Source organism: Plectropomus leopardus, chromosome 21 (assembly GCF_026936395.1).
Source record: "Plectropomus leopardus strain MGB_pleo_1.0 chromosome 21, ASM2693639v1, whole genome shotgun sequence".
NCBI classification, from domain to species: domain Eukaryota; kingdom Metazoa; phylum Chordata; class Actinopteri; order Perciformes; family Serranidae; genus Plectropomus; species Plectropomus leopardus.
Window position 1 is genome coordinate 17,217,357 of NC_142196.1, and position 20,968 is coordinate 17,238,324.

Here is a 20,968-nt window from a genome sequence, read left to right on the forward strand (position 1 = left end):
AAATATAAGCTCTCAGTTGTCTCTGTCCTCAGCTGGAACTGAAAGATGCTTTATTTATGCAGAGTTGACCCCTAACCTTTGTTTGGAGCTAACTAGGTCATTTCCAACTGTGCACTGAACACATTCTGGGGCTTGCACCTGCACGAACATGTTCTTCCTCAACATGTGATATTGTAGATCATTCTGTCTGTCATTTTTGTCTTAATTTTAAATGCCGAAAGGGAATGAGACGTTTGCAAACGTTTGTGTAAACTTCTAATCCAAGGAATTGTGGCCTTCTGTAGTTCAATCTAAATGTAAAATATTGATATATAGATGTTTTGTTTTTGTCTTTTCGCTGCTCTGAGGGATAAGTAGACCTAACCTCCACGTACAGACATCAGCTCTTAACACCATGTCTGGAGTCTGTAGTTACCTACAGTTGTGTGACTAATAACACGGTCTACCTGGAAGCAATTTGACGTTGGAGTCCCGGCACTACCGTGAAATTTGTCTGCACTCCTTGAGTCATGGACACGTTTCAGTAACAATTTATCTGCGGTAAAGCAGATCCAGTATGGCGTTGTGACAAATTAGTCACGTTCCCCGCTCAGAAAACAAACAGACACACACACACACATGCACACACACACACACACCATCCTCGCAGCCTTATCCTGCAGGCTACACCCTACCTTCCTGTATAATTTCACCCAGCTGACTTTTGATTATGCAAGCAATAGCCGTGCAAACGTAATCAGAAATGGTGTCACTACTTCTCGCTGCGTCTGGCAGCAGTGTCTGTCTGAGCTTCGGTCAGGTTTGCTTGCATCATCAGTTAGATCTGTGATAATAACAGTGATGTTGCTTTTGAAAGTAATGTACAGACAGACGAAGCTGTGAGTGTATGAGCTGCTTTTTAGTATCTCGGAAAGTTGGAAGAATGTGTGATCTTGCCACTGCGTCCGCTGCTAGCCGCACATGTGTTTCATACAGCATGCCAGGCTGCCAAGTGGAAATTCTTGTCTAGTAAGACGATGACCACAGGCCTGCCAACGCTCGGCCTCCAGGCTCTCTAACCCAGGAAAAGGCTAAAGGACCTGGTAATCCCCCTTCTGTTAGCCTCTGGGCTGTTTAGAGATGCCAAGAGGTCGACTGCATGTATGATAAAATTCACCATGTGCTCAATCCCTGTGTGACTTGCTGACATTTAGCCTGCAAACCAAAAGGAAAAGCTCATCTGCTGCTAAACCACAGTTGATAAAGTCTTGATAAATATGCCCTTTTTAATCAGCTACGCTAAAGTCAAATGGTCAGCTCAGTGGGGTGCTTGGAGCATGATTGGAAAGTTTTTGAGGATGGAAAGCTAGAAGAGAGGAGAGCGCTGGCCGAAGTGGGACGGAGTTTCCAGCTGCTGTGCGAGCACGGCCGCAGGTGTCGGGGCGGCTGAGGTGATTAGTGCAATGTGATTAGCAACAATGAAATGTGACTGAGCCTTTTTCCCCGACAGAGTTCAAGGCTAAGTTAGTTTGTTCATTTCACTGTTAGGTAGCAGTACTATGATAAACCAGTGAAGATATTTTAGTCTCCACAGGATTTATAGTCTACGCCAAAACAAGTTTTCATCCCACTCTGATTTTCTTTTTTTTTTTTAAACCACACCGGCGTTGCTTTTTTGTTTCCTCAGCAGCCAGACCTAATCCCCAAGAATGTATCTGGATTTGGAGTGTGGGGGGGGTTAGGCCACTGTAAATGCAGAAAAGGAATGATTTTAGCTCTACTTACCCACCCTCCCTCTATTTCAGTACAGTCCCTAATGCTTATTATCGCTGCCTGGTATTTGTCTGGGATTTTTACTCCTCCCTTAAATTTTCAGAGGTGTTTTTGAATGGTGTGTGTGTGTGTGTGTGTGTGTGTGTGTGTGTGTGTGTGTGTGTGTGTGTGTTGTTTTTCTGTTGAGACTTGTTCCACATTAGCAGAAGGGATGTGAAAATGTGAATTCCAGAGACGTGCTTTTTAGTAAAATGGTGACTTTTAAGTTTTAATTTACACAAAAGCCCTGCAGGCCTGTGTGCCTCCTCATTAAGCCTCTGACCTCATTCGCTGGACTTGAATGAATATAATGATGATATCTCTTTAAACTCCTGCACCTTTCCTTGATTATTTTCCTCAGGAATTGGGAAGGTGAAGAGCAGAAAGGGGGGGATGAGAGACACAGCCTCCAACGCAGACACAGACATGTATGCAGATAACGGCGAGCGGCTGTACGACCTCAACCTGCCAGCCCTGGTCAAGTTTAGCTACACAGCCGAGCGCGAGGACGAGCTGTCTCTGGTGAAAGGCACGCGGGTGGTGGTGATGGAAAAGTGCAGCGACGGCTGGTGGCGCGGCAGTTACAACGGACGGTCTGGCTGGTTTCCGTCCAACTACGTGACAGAGGACGTGGATGGGACGGCGGGGGGAGGGGGCATGGGTGGAGTGGGAGACCCGGCGGGATCGCTAACGGAGAAGCTGGCGGCTGTAGTGAACAGCACCACGAACGGGAACAGAGTGCTGCACACGGTTCAGGCGCTCTATCCTTTCAGCTCAGGCAACGACGAGGAGCTGAACTTTGAGAAAGGCGAGGTGATGGAGGTGGTGGAGAAGCCTGAGAACGATCCGGAGTGGTGGAAGTGTCGCAAAGCAGATGGACAGCTGGGCTTGGTGCCTAAAAACTACGTCACCGTGCTGGACTCCACCTCCCATAAGCCCGCAGCGGGGCCTGCCGGGCCACCCACACCTGACTGTGACTACATCTCGCCCTCGGGCAGCGGGCGCTTCGCGGGGAAGGAGTGGTACTACGGAAAGGTGACGCGCCACCAGGCGGAGGTAGCCCTCAACCAGAGAGGCATAGAGGGAGACTTCCTCATCCGAGACAGCGAGTCATCGGTCAGTAGATCTCACTTGTTTACTGTACCATCAGTAGGTGCCTTTCAATCCATCTCTTTTCATACGCGTTTTCATTTTCATTGCCAAAACATAAAAAAAAATCAACTTAAAACATCGCTTAAAATCTTAAAGCTTGGGGGAGGTGTAAAAGTCATATATCGATGAAGGTAAGAACTGAATAACTGAAGAATTTGTGCCACCTGCTGCTTATCTTGATGGACCAACTCACCATATGTACATGACGCACATGTATTCACATTTTCTTTTGCCAATATTCTAAAAAGTCTATAAAAATTTGTGCGACATTTGGATAGAAATCAAGCTACTGATGTGTTGTTCGTGATTTATAACCATTAAGGCCCCCTTATAATGAACTATTTGGGCTGTCAGAGGTTGAAAGCTGACATTTGTCACAGCACTGTGGTAAAATCTTCGGTCAGCATTACAAATCAAATGGTCCTAGATTGCAGTGTGAAGGCACCTTTATTCACAACACCGTCTGAGCACCAATAACCTTGTATTTCCCTTTCTTTTCCCAGCCAAATGATTTCTCCATCTCCCTGAAGGCGCAGAGCAAGAACAAGCATTTCAAAGTGCAGCTGAAGGAAAACCTTTACTGCATTGGACAGCGCAAGTTCAACTCTATGGAAGAGCTTGTTGAACACTACAAAAAGGCCCCAATCTTCACCAGTGAGCAGGGAGACAAACTGTACCTGATCAAGGCCCTGGCCGCCTCCTGATCCCTCTCTGTTACACACACACGCACTTCCACTCAGACACCACACCTAAACATTAACTGCATCCATATATATACATACAGATACTTACGGCAGAACACACACTAACATTTAAACTCCAAGCCTGAGGACTTAACACATCATCAGGACTTCAATGCCCGATTTGTGAGCATTCCAAGAGGAGGTATGGAAAAGACATGGGAGACACAGACGAATGGGAGGGGGGAGACGAAAGACTATGGACTCCTGAGAGTTGACTACAGACCTCTTGGTCGCCTATTTTAAATTATCCAGATGTGTTAGGTCATAGGCAATGCCATGTATTTCCACCTTGATATCTATTAGAGTTGCATTTAGTTTCCTTTTTTTTTGTTTTTGTTGATAATATATAATCTTTTTAACAGTTTCTTTTTTTTTTTAAATTTGATTTTTAACCGTATCCAACAAGAAAAATCACCCATTTTTCAGATGATAGCAAACTAGCCTACTAGCGGTCCACATTTCAGCTCATTTTTGTGTCGTCTGTCTTAATTCGTTCTATTGTGGACACACTAATCCACAACTTCTGCTAACTCTGCTAAATCATAAATAAAAATTTAAGTGACCAAAATATATTTATTGATACAGACCTGTTAGGATCATGGTGGTAGAGATGGAAATATTGCATCTGAGGATTTGGAGGATTCCTCTTCTTGTGCAAAGTCAAACTAGTTGTTTGTGCAACCGAACTGCTTGTCTCACATATTGCTGTATCCATATCATGTGAATGTTACAAAGCTGCGGCATCACAGACCGTGTGACTTTGCATGTGTGCATGCAAACAGAAAAGTGTCCTCACACCTTCACTGTTATCTCCCGAAAGAGTGATAGGCAGTCTGCGTGAGTGATGGCGAGTTTATCCGTGTGTCTAGAGGTCGCGAAGAGTCGGAAAGCAGTTTCCCTCACAGTCTGGAGATTTTGTCAGAGCTGAGCAGACCCCAACAGCTGACGCGTCGTCTCGATGTTGCCAAAGGGGACGTTTCTCTAGAGACGAGGAAGATGAGGGCAGCGGGGTGGGTGCACGTTGACAGCAGTGTAGCTTCCAAACACCCGTCAGCTATGTGGAGCTGGAAGGGGAAATGGAGGACCAGTTCAGGCAGGATGATGTCACCGCTCCTGAATTAGTGATCACTGGAGGGAGTGGAAGAGTTTAGGGGTCACCCAGGGGTCATTTTGTGCATATACATCAGGCGAGGAGACGCCCTCTTTCTTAAGAAGGCTGTTTTCAAGGAGAAAATGACTATGTAGAAAAAAAATGCATGATGCTTTCTGTGATATCTGGGCGTTTATTTCCACGGCCAATATGTCTTAAGAAGTCTCCCAGTTTGGGGAATCCAGCTTGTTTTTCTGAAGTCAAAGTCAAGTTAAAGTGCAGTGCATCTAAATGTTTTCGGCAGAACACACGGATTATATTTACAGTGGATGCTATTTGTCGACTGAAAATGGACCAAGTAGTGTTTTGAATGTTGGAGGGGGCAGCTAGAAGCAGCGCCTGCAATCAGAGCCGCAGCGGCCGTTGGCAGGGAGCCGCTCCAGGCAGCGGGCTCAGGGAGATGATGATGATCGCGATGCTTCGCGATGATGAGTTCTCCAGCTGTGGCCAGTTGGACCTGAGTGCAGAGAGAGAGAGGGAGGGGGGGGTTTCATAGAGGAGGAATGGAAAAATGGACCCTAAAAAACAAAAGCAGTGAAGTAGGATCTAGGGAGGAGACTTAGAGAATGTGTTCCACAGAATAAAGTATCTGGATTACCGCTCCCAGCCTTATACGGGTGGGGAAATGAACGCAGGCCAACGCTGATGTATCATAGTGGAGAATAAAGGATTTCTGATGGGAGGGCTTTTAGAGGTCTAATTAATCCAAGCATGAAAGAGTCAGTCGTGTCACAAAGAACACAAAACTTGGGTGTGAACCTCTATTTCCCGCTTTATTCCCCAGGTGATTGACAGAGCTATTACTACAAGAGCTGTGAGTTTCTTTTCTCAGTTTTTGGAGCTGTGGAACAGTCAACTTCTTTTCAGTTTGACTTGTGACGGGTTAAATGGCATGTTCTAATTATGCACCTACAGTAGCAGTTGTGGGTTTATTTAGGTGTTAAATCTTATTAAACATTATGAAAACTACATTCCAGGACTTAAAAAGCTTCTGTCAGGACTCAGAAAGGTCTCATTGAATACCTAACATGGTTAAAAATGTAAATCGCAGGATTGTTTGTCAGTATGGCTTGGTTTTTGTTCCTTTTGAGTCCCAGATCTGTAAAAAAAGGAGAACTTTTGTGCCTGTATACCTTTCAATTTTAATTATCCCCTTTTGCTTTCTGTGTTATCTGTCACCAGGTAAGTATTCGGCTCACAGGAATCCCATCACATGTCATTTCTTACACCCAGTCCCTGGTGTTGTTTTTGTGCCATTTCTTCCGACACTTCAGGTGCGATCGTGTTTGCCTGCCCCACAGTAATAACCATCCGCTATCAACAACCCATTTTCTTGTGTGTGTTAAATTTCCTCCCTGACTTCCAGCTCTACAGCATCTGCAATATAACTCAGCATTAAAGTGACAAACGCCAACGCTACGTGCCCCAGTTTGAAGGATTTAGGAGGAGATTTTAAATGTGCCTTCACAGCTTTCTGTCAACCAAAGGTTTAGCGTCCCTTTTTTTTTTTTTCTTCTTCCCACTTCTCTTGTCACCCGTGCGTGCTATTTGGTTAAAGCTTTGCATGTGCGTCAGTCTGATTAGCGAGCGATGCGTCGGGGGGTGTCATCCTTACAGAGAAGGGTGTTTTCTCATTTAGCTCATTTGGCTGAACATGTCTTTTTGTTTTTTCGTCACGCATAAAATGCCCATTAGATGATATTGTGTGTAGTTTCAAGTGACCTTACCTTTGCTGATTTCATCAAGTATAACTCCTTAAGTGAAAAGCGAATGCCTACGTGTACAGTATAAAATATGTGCTGGTGTTCATTCAGAAACATAACCCTCCCAGGTGTGATGTAATCATGACCTGAATCTCATGTACGAGCACCTCAAGTTAACGGCATCACGTATCGTCGGTTGTGAAGAAACTGTCATGGTTTCCAAGGAAATAGTTTTTTATGTCTGTATGTATTTCATATAAGACTAGTGTAAGACATTAAGACATTCACTTTTGCAGTTTAGCCACTTAAATATGTAAAAAAAAAAAGAAAAAAAAAAAGAAATCCTCAATACTTAAATGTTTTACTCGATATTCGAAAACAGAACTACAGTATCTCCCTGCATAGATATTGTTATAAACTGGGATCTTTTTTCATTTTACACCAACGGAGGCCGCATGAGCAGAGCCTTGTAGCTGTACAGAAATGGTTTTAAATCTGCTTACACTGAAGTCATTTGTGACGGATATTATCAAGTGATTGTTCATCAAACTATGTTTCAAGAACTACATCGCAGCCGGACATCTCTTTTGCTTCCCGACTGCTTACCAAGCCTGAGATAATCTTGAATCTCCACATTGATTTCTTGATAATATTCCGAACAACTGACCCGTGTTCAACTTTGGTGCTTTTGTGCTGCTTCTTGGTGTCCGTTGTCTCACAGAGCTTTTTTTTTTTTTTTTTTTTTCTGTATGAGAGAGAGAGTGAAGAAAACAGATCCATGCTGTGGAATGATAAAGGCAGTGCTGTGAAATTTAATGTCATGCTCTTAATACTGTTTTTATGGAGGGGAGATCGTCTTCAGGTGTAATAATTTAGAAGAGTTTATTAGAGTGTTGAAAAGACGTAATAAACGGCATAAAAATGATACGTCTGTTTTTATCCGTCGCAGTGTTTGAATGCTCAAAACTGAGTGTTAAATGTTGGTACTTCCACTTTCATTTTATCTCAGCAGTTTTTTGGGTTTTTTTTTTAAAACTGGAATTCAAAATGGCAATTGACAAAATGTTTTGCAGACTAGGTCTAATGGTTGCCTGTAAGTCCTGACTACATAAAAAACTTGGTCGATTTTTCTCTCTGTGTTTCAGCTTTGCTATAATGTGATTATAATGCAGCTTAAATTGGGACATTAACAATATCTTAAAGACTGCAGATAATTCATGCATGAGGGCAGCCACTGTAGTTTTGTATGACGCATGTACGCCACCTGGTGGCTGTTTGTAACCATACATCTACTAAAACCTCCCAGGCCGATCTCAAAATGCAGAACACCATTGTGTTTTGGTCGCTTTATTTCAAATCACTCTTGAAAAAAATGATACTGTGATTGTAACAGTTTCAAAATAAAATGCTCTTTTCATTCACATCATTTTATATTCAGAAAACTTTTCCATTACGGAGGGAGGGAGGGAGGACGGGGAGAACCTTTTTTTGCTCAAGCACGCCCATTAATCACATCAATCAAACTCACTGTCAAAGTAGCACGCAGGGTCTCATGCTGCATGTGAGACAAAGTGGGCTTGTGTTGTCGTTGCGTAACTTTGGGGTGAGTCGAGCCAAATCTCACCACCGCCTTACTGTAGCTGACCACGGTTTGTTCCGGCGAGAACCACAACAGAACAGCAGGAGTCTTCTCTTGAGCTCGACCAGCTTTGGTCTTTGAGCCAGTCGGGGCCCAGAAGATTCCCATAAGGCCAAACATGACAAGCATCAGGGGGAAAAGTCATATGGGGACAAACATCTTTTTTTAAAGGGACAGTTCACCCGAAAATAAAAAACACTCTTTGGGCAGGTACAGTTAAATATTTTGGAAAATTAGTTAATTGCCATTTACCAAGGATCTAGGCTAACATATTTTCATTATTTTTTTCAATATATGAGCTATAGTTGCGAAAATTGCAGTTTGTGTCTCCTGAGATACATTGCCTATTTAGGTTATAAGTTTAACACTTTCCCTTTTATTGAATAGTTCATATGCCAACTTTTTAAAAACTGTATAAACAATTAATTGGCTACAGCATGGAGTGAGACAGAGACTGTGGAGAATTTACAGGTCACAGCAAGTGATGTCTAGTGTCTGTAAAAAATGCTGTTGGGCATTTGTGGTCCATCATTAGCGCCGCTAGCTTGTTAAATATGTTACATAAATCAGCCTGCAGAGCCCTTTCAGATTTATATGGAAAACAAAATGAATCATCAAATATTCAAATTGAACAGCCAAATCCGATATGACTGGCACAGTTTTTCCTTTTCTTTTTTTTTTGAGCACCACAAGCCGAGTGCCATCTAGTTTCATTATATTTAGAGAGAAGGCAAATTTCTATGGAAAATATCTCTTTGCATCTCACAGCAAAATAATCTCGTGAGATAAATAGCATGAAATGTAAGAGTAAAAATACGATTTTTTTAAATTTTAGGGTGAACTGTCCTTTTAAGCTAACACCACAACAAGCAACAATGCAGTATTCATAACTACATATATGTCATAGCCCTGCTGATATTCAACACAAAGTAGTTACTACTTATCATGGAATATATCTGTATAGATAAAGTTATGGTTCTTGTAAGACATACAAAAAGCAAAGTGCAATAATTATCTTACAGTTAAGTTTTAAGGCTTGATCAGTGAATGATTTAAAGTGCTGAGGAATAGGTAGCAGAGAGCCCTCTTTAGGGTAAGTCTGTTGATCTGTGTAGCGCTACATAGTTGAATAATATGCTTCTATATGAAACTGAGTGACCCAATTCAGGAACAGCTCCTCTTTTAGAAGTAGAAGAAGTCGGATATGGCGCCAGGCAGATGGGTCATCATCTGAACTCTGATCCACCAATATGGCTCCATGGGGTAGTATCGCGTGTAAGGACGCTTGGACATGATGGCATCAGTGATGTCATCCAGAACAGGGGCGACATCCTTCTGTCCGCTGCTGCAGTAAGAGCGCATCAGAGCCATGTTCTGCTCAAAGTGCGCTCTCCCATAATCCTCCTTCACATGTGAGGGTGCCTCGTTCCACAGCTTATTGGCCGTGCTGGCCACAATGTCTCGGGTCATGATGCCAGTGGCAACGATGAAGTTTCCTGGTTCGATTATGGACACTTTGACTCCCCAGGTCTTCATCTCATAGCGAAGGCAATCAGAAAAAGCTTCCACTCCGTATTTCGACACACAGTAAGGTGACCGCATGGCATTTCCCATCCTCGCGTACATGCTGGCCAGGTTTACAACACGGCCTGCAGAGATAAACGTCACAGAGATGTAGTCAGGCTTGTATGCGCTTTCTGAGAAAATTATATTAAGTTAATAAATTCAAGTGCTTTTGGTCCAGCTTCAAACTCAGAGCCTGTTAAAGGTCCACTGTAGAAACATAGATGCGTAAATGAGGACCAGCCTGCTATGTAGACATAAACGTCTCATTCTAAGGTAACAAAAACACAACAATTCTTATTTTCAGGTGATTATACACTAAAGAAATATATGTTTACATTGTTAATATTCTATTTCTGCCAATCTCCCAAATACACCAACTAACACACTGGACCTTTAAGGGTACAAATCCAAAGTTCAACTGTTTTAAGACAAAAACATGGCCTGGAGGTGAACTTCACATCCCTACATCGACGTTTTCTTGATTAGTCGCTCATTAAAAGCGCTGCACTGCACTGCTGTTTTGTTGGCCGCTGATTAACTTCCTTTTGCATTTGCATATCCTGAACACTGAGCAATCCAAGTTTTCTATTTGCTTTAAAACATGTTGACTTGTTGCAATGAGATGTGCGAAGAAGCACCATTCATAGTCAACTCCATTACTTTTGAGTTTTCTTTTAAATGTCGGCTCAAACACACCTTTTTTTAAACTGACATTTAGCTGACTGGTGTAACCCGTGTGAAATACAGCACTACCAATCCCATTTAGTGTAAGAGGTCGCTGCATGTTGTTCCCAGTAGGGGGCGTTATCGCTGTAAACTTGAACAAGTTGAGCGTGTTTGTACCTTCCTTATCTGTGCGTGACGTCACTTCCTACCTGTTTTCCGGAAGACCGTTCCGGAAACGTCTCCAGAGCGTCCTGTGCGCGTCTTTGTTTACTTTTCAACCATACCAGTGTTGTTAAGTTGCTCTTCTGTCAGAATACGAGCTGGGAACCCGAGGGAAATCATTTCTGCCGAGTTATTAATGTTTATAACTCCGGTGAGTGACGAACACGCCTCGTGCTAATCTGTTGTTGTTTGCTAGCTCTCGTGAGAAAACAAGCTAACCGACCATTTATTGTGTTGTGTTTATCATCACGGCTGTGATTATCTTCGCCGTGATGATAAACAAGCACATGACACGACGTCGAGTGTGGTATTGCTTTTATATAACAGTTCTACAAGCGACGTTTGTTTGTTTTGTTACCGACACAAATACTTCCGCAATCGCTAGACGAGACAGCTGTTGCCAAGCAACACATAAACATTTTCCTGCACGCTGTTTGCTAATCTGTGCTAGTAAACAGCTAATACAGGTTCCTCATTACTGTAAGTTATTCCAATTCATGTCCAGTCAGCTCAAGTTTCATTTCAAAATTCCCTCTCTCCTCTCTTCTTCTCCTCCTTCAACTTCCTCAACTATAAATATCCCACTTTTAAAACGTATCACACTTTAACTCTTACACTAATAACCAGAGAGTGGAGTGATGCATGCAGAGTTAAAAGTCAATAGTCCCAGCTGTGTTGTGCTCCTATATTAGCACAGACAGAATGCCTGTCGACCAATCAAATTGTGCTCATTTTGGGACCTCAGGTCTTGTTTTCTAAAATACTTTTTGTCGTGGTAATGAAAATGGCATAATTCTAGTTCAAGCTGTGTATTTTTGGTTAATTTTAGGATTTCAACTTTAACTCCCACAATTAATCTATAATACAATGTGTGATCAAAATTGTTTCTCTCAGCCCCCTAGTCCCATTTTGGGACCTATTGACTCCCATTAAAACCACAATTTTTTGACTCCTCTGCCATGAGTTCATGAATTCTGTTGTGTTAGGCTGCCATCCTGTACTCCTGGCTTCAAACTGTCTGTTATTTTCCATTATTTTCTTATTTTTGGGATATACTGTAGGCCATTTGGACGCATTTTACATTTTTTTTCTGTTTCGTCATGTTGCAGAGTATTGCAAGCCCACTGAATAAATATGTGGAACTAAAATAATGTGGTTTTGTTGATAGGGATGTCTGAGTGTGGTGTGTATGTGTGTATTGAAAAATTATTGTGTGTGTGTGTGTGTGTGTGTGTGTGTGTAAGTGGAACCAAAATACAGGCACTGAAATCCCTATAGAGAAAAGTGGCTGAACGTAAAACCATAAAAACTGTCTTTTATTTAACCAATGAACATTTTAGCATAAAATCATGCATTCTTTTTTTAAGGCTTTTAAAATGAAGTACTGCCCTCAAAATTTTATTTTTTATTATTTTCCAGCCAATTGAATCATTTTCTTCATATTTGCCCTGAAGAACAAATAAATGCTAATTTCCTGCATTCAACTATAAACTGTTCTACTGCTGGTCATATTTCCCATCACGCTGTCTCTCTCCCCCTCTGTCTGTGTGCACAGGTACATACACACACTTTCACCCATCCACCCACTTACACATATATGCACGCAAATGTGCATATATGGTTTTTTAGATCTAGTAAATTTTGAGACTGTTAGTGAGTTTACATAAGTGCTAGCACAGGCAAATGTATAAATCTGGCTTTTAATATATTTAAATATAGAAAATATATCAATTTTTGTGTTTTTCTCATTAAAAAAATGTTTTTAAGGGTTGAAAATTCTGAAAATGAATGAATATTTGCTATTTATGATCAGGTGTTTATGCAAAAGTAGTCAGTTGACTTTTGAAGGCTGGTGTCTAATCACAGAGCCAAATGAAACGTTTAAAACAGACTAAATGTCAGGAGGTGTAGCTCAGTGGTTAAAGCAGGTGGCTAGTGTGCCTGAGGTTGGTGGTTCAAGTCTTATCTGGGACAGGTGACTTTTGAAGACCTGAGTCCAAGCACAGAGCTTAATGGAACATCAGAAAAATTCAAATTGTCAGGACATTTAGCTCAGCAGGTATAGCAGGTGGCTAGTGTGCTTGAGGTTGATGGTTCAAGTCTTATCTGGGACAGGTGACTTTTGAAGACTGGAGTCCAAGCACAGAGCTAAATAGAACACCAGAAACTTTCAAATTGTCACAAGGTTTGGCTCAGTGGGTAAAGCAGGTGGTTAGTATACCTGAGGTTGATGGTTCAAGTCTTATGTGGTCCAGGTGACTTTTGAATACTGGTGTCCAAGCACAGAGGCAGATGGAACATCACAAATTTTTAAATTGTCAGGAGATTTAGCTCAGTGGGTATAGCAGGTGGTTAGTGTGCTTGAGGTTGATGGTTCAAGTCTTATCTGGGACAGGTGACTTTTGAAGACTTGAGTTCAAGCACAGAGCTAAATGGAACACCAGAAACTCTCAGGTTGTCACAAGGTTTGGCTCAGTGGTTAAAGCAGGTGGTTAGTATACCTGAGGTTGGTGGTTCAAGTCTTATGTGGGCCTTTTGAAGACTGGTGTCTAAGCACAGAGGCAAAGGAAACGTGGAAAACATTGTAAGTGTCAGGAGGTATAGCTCAGTGGGTAAACCAGGAGGCTGGTGTGCCAGAGGTTGGTGGTTCAAGGCCCGTTTGGAACAGCTAACTTTTGAAAGAAAATCTACTAAGCACTAAAGGGAATATCAAATACAAGAAGGTGGGTTGAGTGACAGGAAGAACAGTCAAGAGACAGGAAGCTAGGGAAGACAAGATGTAGGGCTAAGAGACAGAAAAGTCAGTCAAGTTACAGGCAGTGAGGTTGTGAGACAGGAAGGACAGTCAACAGACTTCCTGTCTGTTAGGTTGACAGGAAGTTGAATGAAGATAGAAGATAGAGGTAGAAAATGAGAAGGTATAAGAGGTGAAAATAGGAATTAGAACAGGATAAGTGCATTTGTTGGAATGTGTGGCCAATAAATAAGGTGAAGTTCTCTCAACACATGTAAAACCAGTAGCTGCAGATGCGTTTGTCGAAATCAAGGAATATCGGTAAAGAAATGTCAAAGTAAAACAGTAAAGCTAGTATTTTAGAAGCTGTGATGTCATAATATCAGTCGAGTTTTCGAAAGGAGTCACTGCCTATACAGATTTTTTTTCTGCCAAGAACTTAGTTGATTATGGACCTGAATCATATATCAGTTGAGTTTTCAACAGACGTCACTGATGATACTGAATTTTTCCTGCCAAGAACTTTGTTGATTATCGGCCTGACTCATATATCGGTCGAGTTTAGACAGACTCGATCAATATTGGTCAAGTTTAGACAGACGTCACTGCCGATACTGGTTTTACCTGTTTCGGGAGAACTTCACCTGATTTTTCGTCTAAATCGATATAACTCAACTTTACATGCCTTAATTTATTCTGCAATATTACAAGCAGTGTCTAAACTGCATGAATTTACAGCAAAATTATATTTTTTGGCAAAAAAAAAAAAAGAAATAATGGCTGGAATATCTGTCTGCTCTGCTGACATAAGGGTCATATGGTGTTGAAACGGAAAATTCAGTATCGGCAGTGACATCTGTTGGAAACTCAATTATCACAAACAAGTAAGAATTTTATTGATTATAGGCTTGACTCATATATCAGCTGAGTTTTAGACAGACGTCACTGCCAATACTGAATTTTTCCTGCCAAGAACTTTGTTGATTATCGGCATGACTCATATATCGGTCAAGTTTAGACAGACGTCACTGCCGATACTGGTTTTACCTGTTTCGGGAGAACTTCACCTGATTTTTCATCTAAAACGATATAACTCAACTTTACATGCCTTAATTTATCCTGCAACATTACAAGCAGTGTCTAAACTGTATGAATCTACAGCAAAATTATATTTTTTGGCAAAAAAAAAAAAAAAATATTGGCTGGAATATCTGTCTGCTCTGCTGACATAAGGGTCATATGGTGTTGAAACGGAAAATTCAGTATCAGCAGTGACATCTGTTGGAAACTCAATTATCACAAACAAGTAAGAATTTTATTGATTATAGGCTTGACTCATATATCAGCTGAGTTTTAGACAGACGTCACTGCCGATACTAAAGTTTTCCTGCCAAGAACTTTGTTGATTATCGGCATGACTCATATATCGGTCAAGTTTAGACAGACGTCACTGCCGATACTGGTTTTACCTGTTTCGGGAGAACTTCACCTGATTTTTCATCTAAAACGATATAACCTAACTTTACATGCCGTAATTTATCCTGCAACATTACAAGCAGTGTCTAAACTGTATGAATCTACAGCAAAATTATATTTTTTGGCAAAAAAAAATAAAAAATATTGGCTGGAATATCTGTCTGCTCTGCTGACATAAGGGTCATATGGTGTTGAAACGGAAAATTCAGTATCGGCAGTGACATCTGTTGGAAACTCAATTATCACAAACAAGTAAGAATTTTATTGACTATAGGCTTGACTCATATATCAGCTGAGTTTTAGACAGACGTCACTGCCAATACTAAAGTTTTCCTGCCAAGAACTTTGTTGATTATCGGCATGACTCATATATCGGTCAAGTTTAGACAGACGTCACTGCCGATACTGGTTTTACCTGTTTCGGGAGAACTTCACCTGATTTTTCATCTAAAACGATATAACTCAACTTTACATGCCTTAATTTATTCTGCAACATTACAAGCAGTGTCTACACTGTATGAATCTACAGCAAAATTATATTTTTTGACAAAAAAAAAAAAAAATTGGCTGGAATATCTGTCTGCTCTGCTGACATAAGGGTCATATGGTGTTGAAACGGAAAATTCAGTATCGGCAGTGACATCTGTTGGAAACGCAATTATCACAAACAAATAAGAATTTTATTGATTATAGGCTTGACTCCTATATCAGCTGAGTTTTAGACAGACGTCACTGCCGATACTAAATTTTTCCTGCCAAGAACTTTGTTGATTATCGGCATGACTCATATATCGGTCAAGTTTAGACAGACGTCACTGCCGATACTGGTTTTACCTGTTTCGGGAGAACTTCACCTGATTTTTCATCTAAAACGATATAACTCAACTTTATATGCCTTAAATTATCCTGCAATATCACAATCGGTGTCTAAAGAGTATGAATCTACAGCAAAATTATATCTTTTTGCATAAATAAAATAAAATATTGGCTGACATATCTGTCTACTCTGCTGACATAAGGGTCATATGGTGTTGAAACGGAAAATTCAAAAAATATAATTTTGCTGTAGATTCATACTCTTTAGACACTGCTTGTAATATTGCAGGATAAATTACGGCATGTAAAGTTAGGTTATATCGTTTTAGATGAAAAATCAGGTGAAGTTCTTCCGAAACAGGTAAAACCAGTATCGGCAGTGACGTCTGTCTAAACTCGACCGATATATGAGTCAGGCCGATAATCAACAAAGTTCTTGGCAGGAAAAACTCAGTTGATTATGGACCTGACTCATATATCAGTCAAGTTTTCGACAGACGTCACTGCCGATACTAAGGTCTTGGCAGAAAAAATTCTGTATCAGCAGTGACGCCTTTCGAAAACTCGACTGATATTATTACATCACATCTTCTAAAATACTAGCTTTACTTTGACATTTCTTACTGATACTCCCTGATTTCAACAGACGCATCTGCAGATACTGGTTTTACCTGTTTTAGGAGAGAACCTCACCTGATTTACCGGCCACACTTTCTAACCATTGCACTTATCCTGTACTCTCATTTTCTACCTCTGTCTTCTACCTTTACTCAGCTTCATTGTTTCTCAACGTTATTTGTTTTAACTTGACTAACTTCCCAGTCTCTCAACCCATCTTCCTGTCTCTTGACTGTCCTTCCTGTCTCACGACCCCACTGCCTGTAACTTGACTGACTTTTCTGTCTATTAACCTTACTTCTTGTCTTTCACCCAACTTCCTGTCTCTTGACTGTCCTTCCTGTCACTCAACCCAACGTCTTGTATTTGATATCCCCTTTAGTTCTTTCATTCAAAAATTAGCTGTTCCAGACAGGCCTTGAACCACCAATCTCTGGCACACCAGCCACCTGGTTTACCCACTGAGCTATACCTCCTGACACTTACAATGTTTTCAACGTTTCCTTTGTGTCTGTGCTAAGACACCAGTCTTCAAAAGTCACCTGTCCCAGATAAGACTCGAACCACCAACCTCAGGCATTCTAACCACCTGCTTTACCCACTGAGCCAAACCTTGTGACAGTTTGAATGTTTCTGATGTTCCATTTAGCTCTGTGCTTGGACTCCAGTCTTCAAAAGTCACCTGTCCCAGATAAGACTTGAACCATCAACCTCAAGCACACTAGCCATCTGCTTTACCCACTGAGCCAAACCTTGTGACAGTTTGAATGTTTCTGATGTTCCATTTAGCTCTGTGCTTGGACTCCAGTCTTCAAAAAATCACCTGTCCCAGATAAGACTTGAACCACCAACCTCAGGCATTCTAACCACCTGCTTTACCCACTGAGCCAAACCTTGTGACAGTCTGAATGTTTCTGATGTTCCATTTAGCTCTGTGCTTGGACTCCAGTCTTCAAAAGTCACCTGCCCCAGATAAGACTTGAACCATCAACCTCAAGCACACTAGCCATCTGCTATACTCACTGAGCTAAATCTCCTGACAATTTAGTCTGTTTTCAACATTTGATTTGGCTCTGTGATTAGACACCAGTCTTCAAAAGTCAACTGACTACTTTTGCATAAAGATGTGACTTGTGAGACTCGAACTGCTAACCTAGGAGACTCCAACCAGCTGTGTTTTCCCTGAGCCACACTTCAGTTATTTATATTATTTTGGACGTTCCATTTAGCTTTGGACACATTTGGCCAACAACCTTTAAAAGTGACCCATTCCAAATGAGGCTTGATCTCACAACCTCAGAGACACCAACCAACCATCTTATCCATTATGCCAAACCTCATGGCTCTGCTGGTACTGTTTTCGATATTGTGTTTCACACTCTTGTTTGGACAGTAGTCTTTAAAACTCACCTGTCCTCAATGAAGTTCAAAATCACAACCTCAAACACTCTTAGAAGTGTCCTGAGAGGGATTCAAACCAGTGATCTTGAGGACTGAGCATGTGCTCTACCAACTGAGCTAAACCTTCAGATGTAGTCTGTGTGTTTTAAGTTGCAATTCACACTCCTCTCTGGGAAGTGGCCTGTTAAACCTGTCATGGATAAGGTTCAAAGTAAACATTCCAAATACCTTTTTTTATTTTAGTTTTAATTAATTCATTTTTGTGTTTTTCTCATTAAAAAACAATGGCATTATGTAAAGAAACTGGCGTTAAAAGGGTTAAATTTCTGAAAATTAATGTATATTTGATAGTGTTGAATAGGTCTGAAGTTGTTTAAAAGATTTAACAAAAAACCCTGGAAAAGCATATTACTGTACAGTATTTTTAACGCACTTCTCAGTAGGGTCCTGTTTGGGGACCTAGGGGTCTGAAAGTGAGTTTTTCTAATTATCTGACCCTGCACAAAAAATAAAAATGCATAGAAATCAATGTTGTTGAATCTCAGTATGCAATTATCCCCTCCAAAATAATCTTCTCCCCCCGATTCCCCTCCTGCTTTACAGATCTGTGAAGAGGATTGCAACAGCTCTTTCAGAGACAGAAGACCAGGAAGGCTCCGGGACCTGACGGTGTCACCCCCCTTCTGCCTGACAGCCTGCGCTTACCAGTTGACCCCCATCGTCACTCAGATCTTCAACCGATCCCTGGAGTTGTGTGAAGTACCTTTCTGCTTCAAATGCTCCAACATTATCCCAGTCCCCAAGAAACCCTTGATCACAAGATTAAATGACGACAGGCCAGTCGCCCTGACGTCTGTGGTGATGAAATCCTTTCAAGACTTGTGTTGAGCCACCTGAAGGACATCACAGGCCCCCTGCTGGACACCCTACAGTTTGTCTACCGGGCAAACAGGTCGCTGGACGATGCAGTTAGCATGGGACAGCACTACATCCTGCAACACCTCGACTCCCCAGGGATGTACGCAAGGATCCTGTTTGTGGACTTCAGCTCTGCATTCAACTAGGGGTGTGCAATATGACGATATTAGATGGTGAAGAATGTGTCCATCTATCTGGAAAAAGGCCCAGCAGAGGCTGTACTTCCTGGACAACTCAGGATTTTCCACCTGCTCCAGGAGCTGCTGAGCCTGTTCTACACCACCATCATCCAGGCTGTTCTCTAAACATCCATCACTGTCTGGTTTGGATCTGCCACCTAACAGGACCAGAACAGACTGCAAAGGACAATCAGGTCTGCAGAGTGGATTATCGGGACCAACCTTCCCTCCATCCAGGACTTATACCGGTCTGGGGTCAGGTAACATCGCAGCAGACCCCACACACCCCACACACAAACTGTTCAAACTCCTCCCGTCTGGTAGGCGTTACAGGTCACTGCACGCCAAAACAACCTGACACGGAAACAGTTTCTTCCCCGAGGCTGTCACTCTGATGAACTTATACAGCCACAGAGTGTCAGTATAATCAAGAATGCACAGGTTTAAAAAGATAAATCATTTATTTATTAAAATGCCTTGACTTATTGCAATTCACGATGAGTAATTTACGTCTTTTGTTGCTAAAACGCTTAAATTGTTGTGACATATGGCAAATTAGTTCATTTTTGTGTATGGATTTCCTCAGTTTTTAGATATACATTGTAAAATACCTTGAAAAAGATAGTGAGAGGTCTCATGATAGAAACAGAACAGGAAAACTTGCAATTCTGCACTATTTGCGTAGGTTTATTTAAAAAAAAATTTTTAAGTACCCGATTTACTAATGAATTTAGTGATGGTGAGCCCAGCCCAGAAAGACTGGATAGTTGTGAACACAGTGTGGCCAGCCATAGGACCGGTTTGCAGAGGATGTCAGATTTGCTTTATTATTCACTCTGATTCCAGATAAGATCACACACATAACACTACCTGGGTAGTAGCATCTATGAACACTGAACACACTTCAGGACACAAACACTGAACGACTGAAGCGCTTGGAAATCCCAGCTTTAAAGGACTATCTGAGTTGGAGAGCCCAACTCCCCAGAGACTCATTCTTTTGTTTATCTTTTATTTTAATGAGCTCTATTTTGTTATATTTCATACAAAGAGATCAGTATTGTGAATGTTCAACTGTTGCTGTGAAGCAATAAATTGGTCAACTATTCAACACAATGCCAACTCCCTTTGTGAGTCATTTATGGTATTATTCCTCACAAACGTAGTTAGATGTTAGTGTTTCTTTTGCCCCTCTAGTTTATGCATAGAGGTTTTACACTTCCATTAATTCATACCTTGATTATATTATTTTATTTCCTTTAACTATTTTATTATGTTTTACTTGTCAGTGTAAATTGTTATTGCTGTTTTCCTAATTTTTAGCATTTTGCAACAGTGTTAAGAAATTCCTTTTCACGTGAGACATCATGTTTAATTTCAGACTTTTTAATTGGTCTTTCAATTCCAGGCTTGTTTGCATTGTTAAGCATTGTCAAGCACAACTTATTGTTTGGTTGCACTGCTTTCTTTCAAAAAAATTTTTTTTAAAGAATTCTTGCAGTACTTTTAGAAAATTGGAATCCGCCCGATGACAGCTGGGATTGGCTCCAGCCCCCCCGCGACCCTTACGAGGACATGCGGTTACAGAAAATGACCGGAATGTAATGTGAAAAATATCTGGTAACAAAATGAAGTTACTTAAAAAGGTGCAGTTTCGCACTGCCACTTTGGACATTATTGAACTCAATCATGTTTATATGTCACTAAGTTCAAATGTACAGTTTACTTTCCAGCTGCTTACCTTTGGCCCTGCGGATCAACGGCAGAACTGCTTTGGTGACCCTGATGGTGCCCCACAGATTGACCTCTGACACCTGCTTGTAGGTGTCAATGGAGGTGAACTCTACTTCTCCAAACGTTGACACACCAGCATTGTTCACCACAGCCCACAGACCTGGATCATGTGATCAGATTGTTGGGGATATTTAAAGAGGTATTTAAATGAACACACACATTATTCTTTCTTTTATATACTTGTATGTGAGTGAATACATGTGAGTCATTTACCTCTCTCTGAATCCTCCAGGTTGTCTTTGATGTATTCTACAGCCTGGTTCACCTGCTCTTCACTACACACATCCAGCTGGACTACCTTCATGCGATCTGAATGAAATTCTTCCAGCTCCTTTGCACCCTCTCCACCATTATCCTGTAAGGGTGACACACCTGCTCAGTTACACCAACCGCTGACATT

The 20,968-nt window shown here is 41.3% G+C and overlaps 2 protein-coding genes across 3 annotated transcripts in view; one reads left to right on the forward strand and one right to left on the reverse strand.

Annotated features, from left to right (window-relative positions):
* nck1b (NCK adaptor protein 1b) overlaps nucleotides 1-7,960 on the forward strand; it is a 34,498-nt gene extending 26,538 nt beyond the window's left edge. For both annotated transcript variants that reach the window (XM_042510787.2, XM_042510788.2), the window contains 2 exons: nucleotides 2,153-2,907; nucleotides 3,447-7,960. In XM_042510787.2, the coding sequence (XP_042366721.1) occupies nucleotides 2,153-2,907; nucleotides 3,447-3,647 (956 nt within the window). In that variant the 3' untranslated portion in view covers nucleotides 3,648-7,960. The remainder of the gene's footprint in view (nucleotides 1-2,152; nucleotides 2,908-3,446) is intronic.
* The window catches only part of bdh1 (3-hydroxybutyrate dehydrogenase 1), a 58,866-nt gene continuing 45,768 nt past the window's right edge, over nucleotides 7,871-20,968 (reverse strand). The window contains exons 3-5 of the mRNA XM_088072331.1: nucleotides 20,782-20,923; nucleotides 20,516-20,668; nucleotides 7,871-9,827 (exon numbers count right to left, since the gene is read on the reverse strand). Coding sequence (XP_087928457.1) covers nucleotides 9,361-9,827; nucleotides 20,516-20,668; nucleotides 20,782-20,923 — 762 coding nt within the window. The 3' untranslated portion in view covers nucleotides 7,871-9,360. The remainder of the gene's footprint in view (nucleotides 9,828-20,515; nucleotides 20,669-20,781; nucleotides 20,924-20,968) is intronic.